Source organism: Gekko japonicus, unplaced genomic scaffold, assembly GCF_001447785.1.
Source record: "Gekko japonicus isolate JY-2015 unplaced genomic scaffold, Gekko_japonicus_V1.1 scaffold2327, whole genome shotgun sequence".
NCBI lineage: Eukaryota > Metazoa > Chordata > Lepidosauria > Squamata > Gekkonidae > Gekko > Gekko japonicus.
Genome location: NW_015172618.1, coordinates 19481 through 33373, shown reverse-complemented (window position 1 = coordinate 33373; position 13893 = coordinate 19481). Strand labels below are relative to the sequence as shown.

General features: G+C 50.8%; 1 protein-coding gene across 1 annotated transcript in view; it reads right to left on the bottom strand.

The window, feature by feature from the left end:
• The window catches only part of LOC107119197 (double C2-like domain-containing protein beta), a 213454-nt gene extending 202469 nt beyond the window's left edge, over nt 1-10985 (bottom strand). Inside the window, exons 1-3 of the mRNA XM_015421658.1 lie at nt 10954-10985; nt 9128-9530; nt 6763-6792 (exon numbers count right to left, since the gene is read on the bottom strand). Coding sequence (XP_015277144.1) covers nt 6763-6792; nt 9128-9530; nt 10954-10985 — 465 coding nt within the window. The remainder of the gene's footprint in view (nt 1-6762; nt 6793-9127; nt 9531-10953) is intronic.
• Between the last annotated feature and the right edge of the window lie 2908 nt (nt 10986-13893).

Here is a 13893-nt window from a genome sequence, read left to right as displayed (position 1 = left end):
CTCTCCGTTTCTGGCCTACCTGACAGAGCTGCAGAAACAATATACGTCAAGAGCTCTGAAAGCATTACACTAAAGCCAAGTGTAGTGATCAAGAAGGAATGACTATTAAACCAGCTTAAAAGTTTATAGTGTAGAAACGCCTCCGTAAGGCCTATGCTGAGCTTGGCACGCACTGAGACTTCTCAGAGGTCCAGAGGCAGGTGGGGCGAAAGTAGTCTGCACGCAATCAAAATCGCTTCTCCTGCGTTCTGCATCTGACCTCCATCTCAAGTTAAGCCTGAGGGCATAAGCCACGCACAGCAAATGCGCACAGACGCTGGAAAAGGCCTGTTGAGGAGACCCACAGCTCCACACCCACACCCACACCAGCTTTGTGCGGAAGAGCTGGGGGGGGGGTAGTCCTGTGGCTCATCAGCCCTTATTAGGTTAATGCCATCTAATTGTAATGCCTCACTCAGCGGTGAGCTGTCATTCGGAGAGATTAGCCAGCCGACAGCCCTCTCCGCTTCTCTCCTTCCCACAGCAGACCCGGGGTTTGATTTGTTTAAAGCGTTTGTATCCTGCTTCTTTTCTGTCACAGGCAAAAGCACCAGAAGACCTCGAAAGCAACTTCAGTCTGAAAATACACAACTCAAAAAACACAAAGCAGTTGGGTTTTATGACAAAGAGCGAGGGCAGGCCAAGAGACCGGCTTGCCTTTCCCTGTGAAATCGTCTGAACACAGACAGGTCTAGCCAGTTTCTGGGAAAGACAATGGGGAGGACTAACAGGAAAGGCCTTCTGGAAACTTCTGGAAGTCTTGGGGCCAGGACTGAAAAGGCTCTGCTGTTGTTTTTTCGTGTAGGGTCTGAAGACCACCAACAAACAGGGTGTGGGGGTCGTGCTTTCCTGGAAGAGGTTCGCCACAGGGCTAGATGAAGCTGTCCCATTTCATTCCTTTTTTTGTTTATTTGTTTCCATATGCCGTTTTGTATTTTGCCTGTTTGCATGGCTGACATTCCCCAGTTCATTTATTTTTTACGTCGCGTGCCAAAATTTGATGCAATAACATTCAAAAAGTATATATTTAGCAAGTGCGAAAAAATCACCACAAGGAAACAGTAAATGGTGCAAAGGCTGAAAAAAGTTCAATTTGCAGAAGGAGAAGTGAGATCCAAACGGGAGCTTTCAAGTGGAAACTGTGAGGCTGTGAAATATGATAGTGTTTAATGAAAGAACAATTTGGGTCGCAGTGTTCCCTCTAAGCTGAGTTAGTGTGAGCTAGCTCACAGTTTTTTAGCCTCCGGCTCACACATTTTTGTCTTTGCTCGGGAAGGATGGCTCCAGAACAAACTGATTTATGCAGGAGCCAAATCGCTCGCTCACAACTTTAATGCCGGTAGCTCACAAAAGAGAATTTTTGCTCACAAGACTCCACAGCTTAGAGGGAGCATATTTTTGGGTGTCTAATTTTTCTCTCTTGCTATTTCTTAGCACTAGTTCTCTTCTTAGCATGACAGCTGATTCACACAACACAAAGACCTGGTGGCTTGGTTCCCTTGGCCCGCGGGTATTCCAATCACAACTGTGGTGCACGTGGAGAAGAGGCACCCTGGCCTGTTTGTGAGCAGAAAGGACTCCAGGGTGACAGCTTTTTTGAGCAGGTTGGTGCCGTGGAAGGGGAATGCTGCTTTCAGGAATGAAGTCTACACAAGGCTTGTTGCTTTACAAAAGAAAGAAATGGATGTCCTTGATTGTTCAGGAAGCTCGCACTATGACAAGAAAGGAGAAATGGGCGGTCCAGTTATCTAGCTATAATATGAAGAGAAGTAGATTCAGGTGGGTAGCCATGTTGGTCTGAAGCAATAGAACAAAGTGTGAGTCCAGTGGCACCTTTAAGACCAACAAAAGTTAATTCTGGGTACAAGCTTTTGTGCGCATGCACACTTCTTCAGATATACAGATGTATGTATGTATGTATGTATGTATGTATGTATGTATGTATGTATGTGAAGAAGTGCGCATGCACACGAAAGCTTGTACCCAGAATTAAATTTAGTTGCTCTTAAAGGTGCCACTGGACTTGAACTTTGTTCTATGGAGAGAAATTGGGTTGCCAGCCTCCAGGTGGGGCCTGGGGATCCCCCACTATTACAGTTGATATCCAGACGACATAGTTTAGTTAGTTCATTCCCCTGGAGAAAATGGCTGCTTTGGAGGACGGACTCTATGGCATTGTACCCTACTGAGGTCCCTCCCCTCCTCAAACCCCGCCCTCCTCAGGCTTCACCCCCAAAATCTCCAGGTTCCCCACCCCGTGCTGGCAGGCCTAGAAATACATCCCAGCATGCTCTCATGGGAGGATTAGGGGCTAGTTGGAAGGAAGGAAGTTCCTGGCAGTAGCTGTCTGGGTAAACCAAGACAGAACAGACACTGGTACGGAGGAAACTGATCAGGCTTCACCCCCAAAATCTCCAGGTTCCCCACCCCGTGCTGGCAGGCCTAGAAATACATCCCAGCATGCTCTCATGGGAGGATTAGGGGCTAGTTGGAAGGAAGGAAGTTCCTGGCAGTAGCTGTCTGGGGAAACCAAGACAGACCAGGCACTGGTACGGAGGAAACTGACCTCTCCACCTTGTGAACTCTGCTGCCCCCTCTTGGCCTACTGGCGTGCTTGTTACAAAGAGACATGGTACAGTCCTTCACTGCAACACAGGAAGCTGATCTTTGCTTCATTGGGAAATTTACCTGCACCTGTCTTTACACATAGGGGCTGCGGTGGCTCAGTGGTTAAGACGCTTAGCTGCAGACCGGAAGGTCAGTCGCTCGGCAGTTCCAGGCCCGAGTGCCGTGTGACGGAGTGAGCTCCTGTCTCTGGCCCCAGCTCCTGGCAACCTAGCAGTTCGAAAGCAAGAAAGTGCAAGTAGATAAATACGTACCGCTTTGGTGGGAAGACAACAGTGTTCCATGTGCCTCGGCATTTAGTCACGCCGGCCACATGACCACAGAAAAGTCTTCAGACAACGCTGGCTCTTCGGCTTGGAAATGGAGATGAGCACCATCCCCAAGAGTCGGATTCGACTGGCTTTCGAGCAAGGGAAACCTCTACCTTTACCTATCTTTACACATACGTTTTCCCACAGAGCAAACAGAAGATCCGGTAGGGTTTCTAAGTCTCCCCTGGCCACCGGGGGGGGGGGGGGGCTGCATAGGGTTGCCAATTCCAGATTGGGGAACTCCTGGAGATTTGGGGGTGAAGCCTGGGGAGTACAGTGACCTCAGTGGGGTACAATGCCATAGAGTTGCCAATCTCCAGGTGTTTCCAGTAGCCATAGAGATCACAGGATTGGTAAATGAAAAATTCACAAGAACAACAGTGATATAATTACGAAAGTGAGTGTCTTCCTTCTTCTTATATCCAAGTAGCATTGCGGAATCACGACTTTTCATGCTTCTTGGATATAAGAATAAGAAAGACAGTAAGAGCATTTTATTAGCTATCGTACTTAATTTGCATGGGATGACGCTCGAGGTGAAGAGGACCAGGCAGTCTCCTGCAGTCTCCGTTTTGGTGCTTTTCCTGCGGTGCGCAAATTCACAAACAAACAGTCTCTTCTAAAGGGTAGCCTTCAATCAGCCATTCCCTTCTATTTTCGCTTTTAAAAACCCTCTAAAAGAAGTTTAAAGTCAAATTTAAAGTCAGGTCCTCCTCAAAATGTCGGGCGCAACTTCTCTATGGTATTCGGGTATAGAGTAGGTCAGGTTACCGTATTCCAGGTCCCGTCTGTTCGTATACACTCACTTCCGGTTCTGCTCTCTTGTAGCTCCGAGTCTCTTCCTGTTGGCTTCCTGTTGGCTTCAGCCCTTCTTTCAGGGCTTCCTCTTCCTGTTCCAGCACCTCGGAGTATTTTTTTCGTTACACCGGCCTGCTCCTCCCGCGATACAGTTCGTCAGTTTCGGTTTTCGGCTGCGCACATATCTCAATTCCCACCGCAGGAATGTTAAACAATGTTCTTTTTTACTGTTTTAAAGCCTTCAATCAACTATTTTCTTTGCCGGAATCGGATTTCTGGGAATGTTTGGTCATTTCCCGCTCAACTGCTTGTTTCAATTTTTATCTTATCACAGTTCAGGTAAGCGGCACGTTTATTGTTATCTAGCACGATCAAATCTGGTTTCGCATTGCTTCTTTTCACTTACTGTTGTTGCCCATCTTCAAGAGGTCGGCTGGTAGAGAGCTTAAACCGGTGATCCGGCTCGAACGGCCGCTGCAGAGTTGCTTGGCACTTGCCTTCTTCGGGGGAGGAGATCAAAGCATGAAACGGCTCCTTCGGGAGCCGGATCACGCCAACCTCACACTCCCTCTTAGGCGCTGCTGCCTGCTTGTCCCCCCCCCTCACTGGGGAGCAATGCGTTGGGCTAAAAACTGCCCAAACTGTCAAAAGCGGCCGTCGCTCACTTCGCACAATCGCGAAAGTGTGTCAGTCCTCCATCTTAGTCCGACCGGAAGCCAATACTTATCAAGCTCTTGAAAAATTGAATCGACTTTTCATATATCCCGGTTGTTATTGTTTATCTTTCATCAACCTCCAGGTGGCGGCTGGAGATTTCCTGGTATCACAACTGATTTCTGGGCGGCAAAGATCCGTTCACCTGGAGAAAACGGCCACTTTGGAAGGTGGGTTCTATGGCAGGACACCCCATCGAAGTCCCTCCCCTCCCCAAGCCCCTCCTCAGGCTCCACCCCAAAATCTCCAAGTATTTCCTAAGCCAGAGCTGGCAACACTAACAGCACAAGTTGCCCCACAAAACTCCACATGAAATGCTCTGCATGAAAAGTACTGGAAGCGGAGGCTCAGCATAGTGAAACAGCTCAAGGTTTTATTGGATCACATCAGAAACTGAGATCACGAAGCCGGTCCACACCCGGCTTAAATGCATGTCAAACACCACACCCAGCACACACCCACTCCCCATGATAGGTCCTATTTACAGTTGTCTTCTTCCCGATAGGGCAATCCTTGGATCCGGGCGAACCCATTGGTGCATAAACAGCACTGAGAGGGGAGTATTCCAACCAGCTCTACAAAAGAAAAAGGTGGGCCACCTTCAGTGGCAACTGCTGTGGCTGCCAATCGAAGCAGGTCTCCTTCAGAAGACACTGCAGTTGCAGGTAGGGAAACTTTTGAAGGAGGAGTGGGGAAGGTTCCCTGGACAAACTTTCTAAAGGTCTTCTCATCAACTGCATCAGCAGAAAACAAATTGGTTGGGTTAATTAGAACACCATTAATTAAAAAACAGGGGAGGGTCCAGAGCACAGGTTCTGCATGGAGAAGTCCAACATTCTACCCACAGCATCGTCGGTAATTTTATCTGAAAACCAACCAGTGCCAGGCAGAAAAGACAACACGGGACTGGAGTACCTTCCTCCCCCACACACCGCTCCCCCTGCTGGGGTCTTCCTGGCTTTTCTCCAGGTGTTCCCAAATCTGCTTTGCTGTGAAGTTTTAGGAAAGAGAGCAGGGGTTATTTCCTGCAGGAGCTCACAGGAGCGGAGCTCTGGCAGTAAAGAGCCCAGGGGACGGGCACATGCAACAAGCCCCACCCCCTGCTCCCAGCAGCCCTCAGTCAGAGCAAGAAGTCGCCAGGTAAGCTGCAGAGCCCCTCCCCGGTCCCCCCGGTCCAAAACAGTCCAGTGGCACCTTTAAGACCAAGTTTTATTCAGGTACAAGCTCTCCCTCCTCTGCGAAGGCAGATCTGCACGCCCCCCCCCCAGCTAGCAATCCAAAACAGTCCAGTGGAGCCTGAGCGGTGGGTGTTGCCTTCTGACACACGTCCGGTGATGTTAGGGGGTGTGGCATATGCAAATAAATTATGCTAATGAATTATGCTAATGGGCTCCTGCACCTCTTTTTCTACAAAATGACCCCTGCATAGCAAATTGTGAATGGCTTCTGTGAGGGAGGGAAAGTTTAGATTTTCACAGTTCCATCCACACAGCGGCCATTTCCCCTGCCCTTTTCTCTGGGGCAGCACCACTGCCTCCAAGGAGATGGTGTGTGTGTGTGTGGGGCGTTAATCAGTAATTGTTATCTGTGTACCAGGTTCTCTGAATTAACAGCTCCCCCTCCCATTTTGTAACCCCTTTTTGTTGCAGGGATATAAGGGAAAAGGCATGTCACTGCAGTGAAAGGGATGAGAGACTTTTAAAATGGAAGCTAGGGAGTTCCGCAAACCTGATTGTTATAATGAAATAACAATAGTTGAGAAGGGAAATGTGGGATGCCTATCACGTGGAAGCCACATTCCTGCTGCGTGGGATCGGCACCACAGTAGAAAGGGGGAAAACCACACAAGCCTGCCCCTGGGCAGAAAACACATCTTTCTGTTCATCACGCAAAGAGTTCTATGGCAATCAGTGTCCCTCTCCATCCCGCAAATACATTGGCACCAGTGTTCCCTCTAAGCTGAGTTGGTGTGAGCTAGCTCACAGTTTTTTATCCTCCGGCTCACACATTTTTGTCTTAGCTCAGGAAGGAGGGCAAACTAATTGATGCAGCAGCCAAATCGCTCGCTCACAACTTTCATGCCAGTCACTCAGAAAGTAGAATTTTTACTCACAAGACTCCGCAGCTTAGAGGGAGCATTGATTGGCACTCCGCTCACCTCATGGGATTCCCGCTAGCAGAGTCCAAGCCAACCGCCTGTAAGGTGGTGGGCTGACATGAACATTTGCTGATGTGTTAAAAAAAATAAGGGTATCACTGGGAGGGCTAAACTCACCCCATCTCCGGCGAACCCATCATCTGGAAGCTGTAGAAAAGAGCAACAGCCCAGAAGGTGCACCTTAAAGACTGACAAAATTAGTGCCAGGATATGAGCTTCCGTGAGTCACTGCTCACGGCTTCAGATAACAGCTAGAATGACATGGCCACCCATCTTGGTCTATCTGCGTTGTCTGGAAGGATGGGACAGGTTTTACCTCCTATTCAGTTGTGACTTTTGGTTTCAGCACATTGATTTCATCCCTCAGAATTCATTAAGGGAGCGCTGGCGCAGGCTGTAAAAAGCCTGCAATAAGTCTATCACCGAGCAGCCTTAAGGCTGTTCGAGTCCAACCGTGGCCGGGGTGAGCTCCCGGTCCTTGTCCCAGCTCCCGCCCACCCAACGGTTCGAAAGCCTTAGGCGAATAGATAAATGGGTACCTGCTCTTAGAGAGCGAGGGGCACCCTCCCTCCAGACGGACTGGTGTGCGGCAGCGGCGGTGGCTGAGTGGAGGTGGCAGGAGACGAACGGAGACGAGCGGCGGTCCAGCAGAACATGGTGGTGATCCGGCAATGGACAACGAGCGACTCAGGAGACACGGCGACGAGACAACGCGGCGCAGTCGGAGCCAATAGAATGGAGACCAGCGCTGCAACTGTCTCGTAGCTGTGTGCCGTGGGGATCAACCCAGAAGGAGTCGCTGTGGGAAGAAGAACTTTGCCAAGACTCCATCGCCAACTCCATCGAAGAGCAGAAAGAACAACAGAACTCCGCTGCTTAGGTGCCTGGTAGGCATTTTACACACACACACACCCGCACTGTGGCCCTAGCTAGGTCTAAAATGTCTCTGTAAACCGCTCTGAGTCCTCAGGAAGGAGCGGTATATAAATTGAATGTGTATGTATGTATGTATTAATGAGTGCCTATCTGGTGTTGTGGTTACTGCACCAAACTAGGATTGGGGTAGGGTTGCCAGTCTCCAGGTGGGGCCTGGGGATCTCCCGGAATTACAGCTGGTCTCCAGACTACAGAGATCAGCTCCCCTGGAGGGAATGGATGCTTTGGAGGGGGGACTGTGTGGCATCATAGGTCACTGAGGTCCCTCCCCTCTCTGAAACCCTGCCCCCCCCCCAGGTTCCACCCCCAAGTCTCCAGGAATTTTGCAGTCCAGAGTCGGCAGCCTTTGATCGGGAGATCCACGGTTCACATCTGCATACTGAAGTGAAGCTTGTTAGGTGATCTATGGGCCTAACCTACATCACAGGGTTGTAGGGAGGGCAAAATGGGGAAGGGAGAACCGTCTATGCCACTCTGAGCTCCTTAGTTTGGTGTAGTGGGTTAGAAGCTGGGAGAATTCCAGAATTGATTCCCCACTCCTCCACATGCAGCTGCTGGTGTGACCTTGGGTCAGTCATAAGTTCTTTCAGAGCTGTTCTCTCAAGGGCAGTTCTCGAGACAGCTCTCTCAGCCCCACCTCCCTTATAGGGAGGGGAAGGGAAAGTTGATTGTTAGCCACTCTGAGACTCCTTCGGGTAGTGAAGGGCGGGGGTATAAATCCAATCTCTTCTCTTCTTTTTCTTCTTCTTCGAAGGGCAGGATAAAAAATGTTCTCGATAAAAATTAAGCCAGCTCTCTGATCGCGTAGTTCCGCGCCCTCATCTGCGCACACCACCTCCCAAGTGCCACCTCTTCATCATGGGGTTACCAACCTCCAGGTGGTGGCTGGAGATCTCCCACTATTACAACTGATCTCCAGGCCACAGAGATCAGGTCACCTGGAGAAAATGGCCACTCTGGAAGGTGGACTCTATGGCGTTATCCCCGATCAAGGTCTCTCCCCTCCCCAAACCCTGCTCTCCTCAGGCTCCAAACCCCCCCTGCCCCCAATTCTCCAAGTATTTCTCAACCTGAAGCCAGAAACTCAATTTGGTCACCAGCAAGTGTGATGTGAAACCCCTGCCAGAGACTGGTGCATTATACATTCCGGCCTCCTTACCAGAAGCTTCCACACATAAAGCTTCCAAAAGGAGGGATTCCAGGTCATCCCCCAGTCCATTTCTGCTCTTTGAAGTCTAAAGAGCCAGTTTGGTGTAGTGGTGAAGTGCGCGGACTCTAATCTGGGAGAACCGGGTTTGATTCCCCACTCCTCCACAAGCACCTGGCTGGATGACCTTGGGCCAGCAGTAGTTCTGATAAGAGCTGTTCTTGAAAAAAGAGCAGTTTCTGTCGGAGCTCTCTCAGCCCCACCTGCCTCACAGGCAGGGCCGGCCCCAGCTTATTTTGCACCCTAGGCCAGGATCCCTTCTGGCACACACACCCCCGTGTGCTGCCCCTCTCCCCCTGTGCATCGCCCCCCCATTCCACCACCACCACCACCCCGCACGCAGGGAGAAGGCAGCCCGGCCAGCCCCGAGGGGAGCTTGTAGGGGTTGATGTTGCAGATGGTAACGGTGGGGAAGGGGAGCTTGTGGAACTGGACGGTGATGGAGACGGAGGCCATGTAGTAGTTGAGGATGAGCTGGGCGCAGTACCAGAGGATGAGGCCAATGGCCATCAGGGTGAGCAGGATCCAGAGGGCGCAGCGGAGGTGGCCACGTGAGATGACGATGCGCCAGCAGCTATGGGTGTTGCTGTTCATGCAGTACCAGCACATCAGCTCGCGCAGGGTGGGCGCCTGGGGCCCCTGCACTAGCAGTGTCTTCTTCAGCTTCGCCTTGATCTTGTCCGCCAGGGACACCCTCCGATGCTGCCGCCGCCGGGGAGGGCCAGAGAGGTCAGGTGCCGCGCTCGCTCCCCAAAGGGGGTGAAAGAGCCCGGCTGGAGCCCGTGGAAGGGAGGGGAGGGGAGAGCAGGCGAGCAGCACCGTGTTTGTCAGCCCGGGAGCCCCCCCCTGCTGCCCTGGTTTCCCCCCCACCAGTGCTGCCCTTCTGCAACCGCCCGAGAGCGCAGACTGCCTGGCGGGGGGGGGGGTTTGGCGCCAGAGGACGCTGTGCTTGCAGTCAGCGCTTTTGGGTGCACTTGTCGGACTCGGGGAGAAAGAGGCGGCGGTCACCCAGTAAGGGCTTTTGGTGGGGGCGGGGAGGGGCTTTGGCGGTTTGGCGCCCTAAAGGCTGGCCTGCCCTAGGCGAATGCCTAGTTTGCCTAGTGAGTGAGCCGGCCCTGCTCACAGGGTGTCTGTTGTGGGGAGGGGAAGGGAAAGGAGTTTGTAAGCCGCTCTGAGACACCTTTGGGTAGTGAAGGGCCATGGGGTATAAACCCAATCTCCTCCTCTTCTTCTTCTAAAGACCAGACCGACGTGCAGAGTGACCTTCTGGCTTTTCAATGAAAAGATGCCGCTGGCCTTGGGCAGCCAACCTCCAGGTGGGGCCTGGATTTCTCCTCAAATTACAAATGATCTCCAGATTACAGAGATCAGCTCCACTGGAGGAGGAAGCAGCAGCTTTGGAGGGCGGGCTCTCGAGGGCACCACATCCCTACTGAGCTCCGTTCCCTCCCCTCCCCCTCCCCAAATCCCACCATCCCCAGCAACTTCCCAGCCTGGAGCTGGCATCCCTATGCCTGGCCGCAGCTCTCTATAGATGCAGGATATGATGATCCGAGTGAGCCGAGTGAAAACGACATTATTTGCATAGCACTTCGGATGGAAAGCCAACGAGGACAGGGATCAATGAATCTTTCATATTCCTTTTTATGTCTGTTTATATTTTTGTCAGTGACTTTGGTTCTTTCCTTTTCAACCTTGCTTGTATGGATTTGTTTGTGTTCTGTATGCAAAGCGCAGTGCTCTTTTACAATGCAGATTTATCAAGTCGAAGATAATGTCGAAAATGAACGTGTTTTCTCCATAAAGGCTGAATGGGGATTGCACCCGCCCTGGCTGCACCGGAGCAAACAGGAGGCAAATTCAAGAGATACAAATCCCACCCTACGCCCCCTTGCATAGGTTTGTAAACTTCTCTTGCTTCACAGACGTGTCCACTGAGAAGTGGAGTCACTAGCTTCAAGCCGGGGCTTGGACATCCCCTGGAATTTCAATGGATCTCCAGATTACAGATACCGCTTCCCCTGGTAAAAATGGCTGCTTTGGAGGCAATGAGTGTGGACTTGAACCCAGGCGCGAGGCCAGGATTTTTTAAGTGGGGGGCATTTAAATTTCTTAGGGGGCACTGTCTAATCGAATTAAAGGAATACTTGGCTCCTTCCCCGCACCTGCCACTGCTCAGGGCCGGATGGGACGCCATGGGGCCTTGAATCTAGAACCTGACAAAGGTTGGTCAAATGTAAGAAAGGGGGCCAATATTAAAAAACTTAATGAAGGACATATATAAAAATACCTGTATTTATTAATCACAAACTTTAAAATTATATAAGGGCCCAATCATACGTTATGTATAAATAACAAACAATAAAACACAAGGGCTCATAAATACATAGGCCTTCCTCAGAGGTCAATAGTGAGGAACATATTGGCTATTATAAAAATACAGTACAATCATGTAAATACAGAGGTCGATTCGGGGGGGATCGCGGGGGATCGCAGTTCCCCCGGGTGAGATGCAGGGGGCGGGGCACATGACGAAGCCCCGCCCCCTGCTTCCAGCCTCATTCTGTTGCAGAAGGAGGAAGAAGCAGGAGGTTAAGTTGGCGTCCTCCCCCTCTGCCTGGCTGAGGCCACTCTACGTGGCCTCCGCAAGGACTCCCAGCCCCATCCAGGAGCTTCCCCGAGGTAGCTGTGTTAGTCTGTTGCTGCAAAATAGTCCAAGAGTTCAAATAGCACCTTTAAGACTAACAAATAGCACCTTTAAGACTAACCTTTAAGACTAAGACTGAGTGGTGGATGTGGCCTTAAGACACACTTCCGGTGATGTCAGGGGGTGTGGCATATGCTAATGAGTTATGCTAATGAGTTCCCCTAGCTCTTTTTCTACGAAACGACCCCTGTGTAAATACAAAGTATAAATCCAATAAGGACCAGAGGCAAGTTGCTGTAAAAGATTAAAAAACGGGAAATTAAACACATGTATTAAATAGACTGCAAACATATATTGCCAATAAATAAATATATACCATTGACTTACTTTCAAGATAAACCACCAGGCATGGAGTCAAAAATAAATGAGGCCTCTAAAAGTCGTGGGGCCTTGCCGGTAGCTCTGGGCCTTCCTGGACCTCACCTAGGGTTTCCAGCCTCCAGGACTACAGAGACAGTCCCCCTGGAGAAAATGGCATTACACCCTGCTAATGTCCCTTCCCAAACCCCGCCTCCTGAGGGTTCCCCCCCCAAATCTTCAGGAGACATCAGGGTTTGGAGAAGGGAGGGGCCTCAGCAGGATCCGATGACATAGAGTTAAGGTTGCCAGCTCAGGGCTGGGAGATTCCTGGAGATTTGGGGGTGGAACCTGGGGGAAGTGGGGCTTGGGGAATGACAGGACCTCAGGAGGCTATAAGGACATAGAGTCTATCCTCCAAAGCAGCCATTTTCTCCATGGGAACTTATTTTGGTGGTCTGGAGGTCAGCTGCAATTCCAGGAGATATCCGGGCCCCACCTGGTGGTTGGCAACCCTGCATAGAGTCCACCCTCCAAAGCCACCATTTTCTCCAGAAGAATTGGTCTCTGTAGTCAGGAGATCAGTCGTAATTCTGGGAGATCTCCAGGCCCCGCCTGGAGGTTAACAAAAAACAAGGTGAATGGAAGTTGGCAACCACACCTAAAATGCCGAAGCATTATTACTAGAGTTATGTATAACTTCACTCCCTGGCTTTTCGTGGTTGTCATTTTGTGTTTTCACCCATCGCCTTGCACCAGAATTCCAAAACTACCCACAGGCTCAGAAAGGTTGTGCCCCCTGCCCTAGGAGGCGACCCTGAAGGTCAAAACTCAGGAGAGGCCCGGAGAAAAGCCATGTGGGCCCCTCCCCATGGAGGACTGCAGCCACGCAGTAGGGGAGAGAGAGAACCAACAAGGACACATGAAACCACCTTCTACTGCATCAGACTCCTGGTCCATCGAAGTCCACTCCGACTGGCAGCAGCTCTCCAGTGTCTTAGGCAGAGAGGTCTTTCACATCACCTCCTACCTGCTCCTTTCAAGGGGAGATGCTGGGGATTGAACCCGGGACCTTCTGCGTGTCAAGCAGGTGCTCCTCTACGTAGGGTTGATGATCTCCTCCTATTGCAGTTGATAGATTTTAGGTGGGTAGTGAGCACGCACACGAAAGCTTATACTTTGAGTAAACCTTTGCTGGTTTTAAATGTGCCACTGGACTCAAACTTTGATCTCCAGGTGGCCAAGATCAGTTCAGAGTGTTGGACTGGATGGGCCTTTGGCCTGATCCAACATTGGCATCTCTTATGTTCTTATGTTCTTAAGGCTCTGAGTGCCACCTCTGGCACCCGTGCCATAGGTTCACCACCACTGATCTAGGGCATCATACCCAGCCAAGACCCCTCCCCTCCCTAAACTCCACCCTGTCCAGGCTCCACCCCCAAAATCTCTGGATATTTCCCAACCTGGAGCTGGCACCCTTACTCATACCCCTGAGTTACAACCCCTCCCAAGAGGAGGATTCATTCTCTCTCCTGGGGGGTATCGCCAACTGTTATGTACTGAGTCTAACCCTTTACGGACCCAGCTTGGGAGACACAGAACAATAGACTGCTAGGATCCTGGGATGGACCTATCGCCCAGGAGTACCTCTGTAAATAACCTATCACGGGTCGTGGGTGTGTGTGGGGTGTGGTGTTGGATACGGATTTAAGCAGGGCTTCGGTCCTGCTAATTTGTCCTTAGTTTGAGCTGATTCACAATAAAGCAGGAGCTGATAACTAATGCATGCCAACTCTAGTATATTTCACCAACCAGCGCTGGCACACACAAACAAATCTGCTGTTGCTAATCCCAAAAGTAAAACCAGAAAGCCCACCCCCATAGGTGCCTTCTCCCCCTCTCTAAGGTTAACAGCAGGTGGGAGGATGATTTTGATAAGCCAAATCACACAGAGCAGGGAAAACCACCACCCTCCCCTTCCATCCCCAGACATTTCAAAAGGTTTTTGAGACCTCCACAATTCACCGGCTGGTCTCTAGGCAGCTCCAGCTAGCAGGCCATGATGTCCTCGGTGTGCCAAAAAGTGATAAAGCTATAAGCA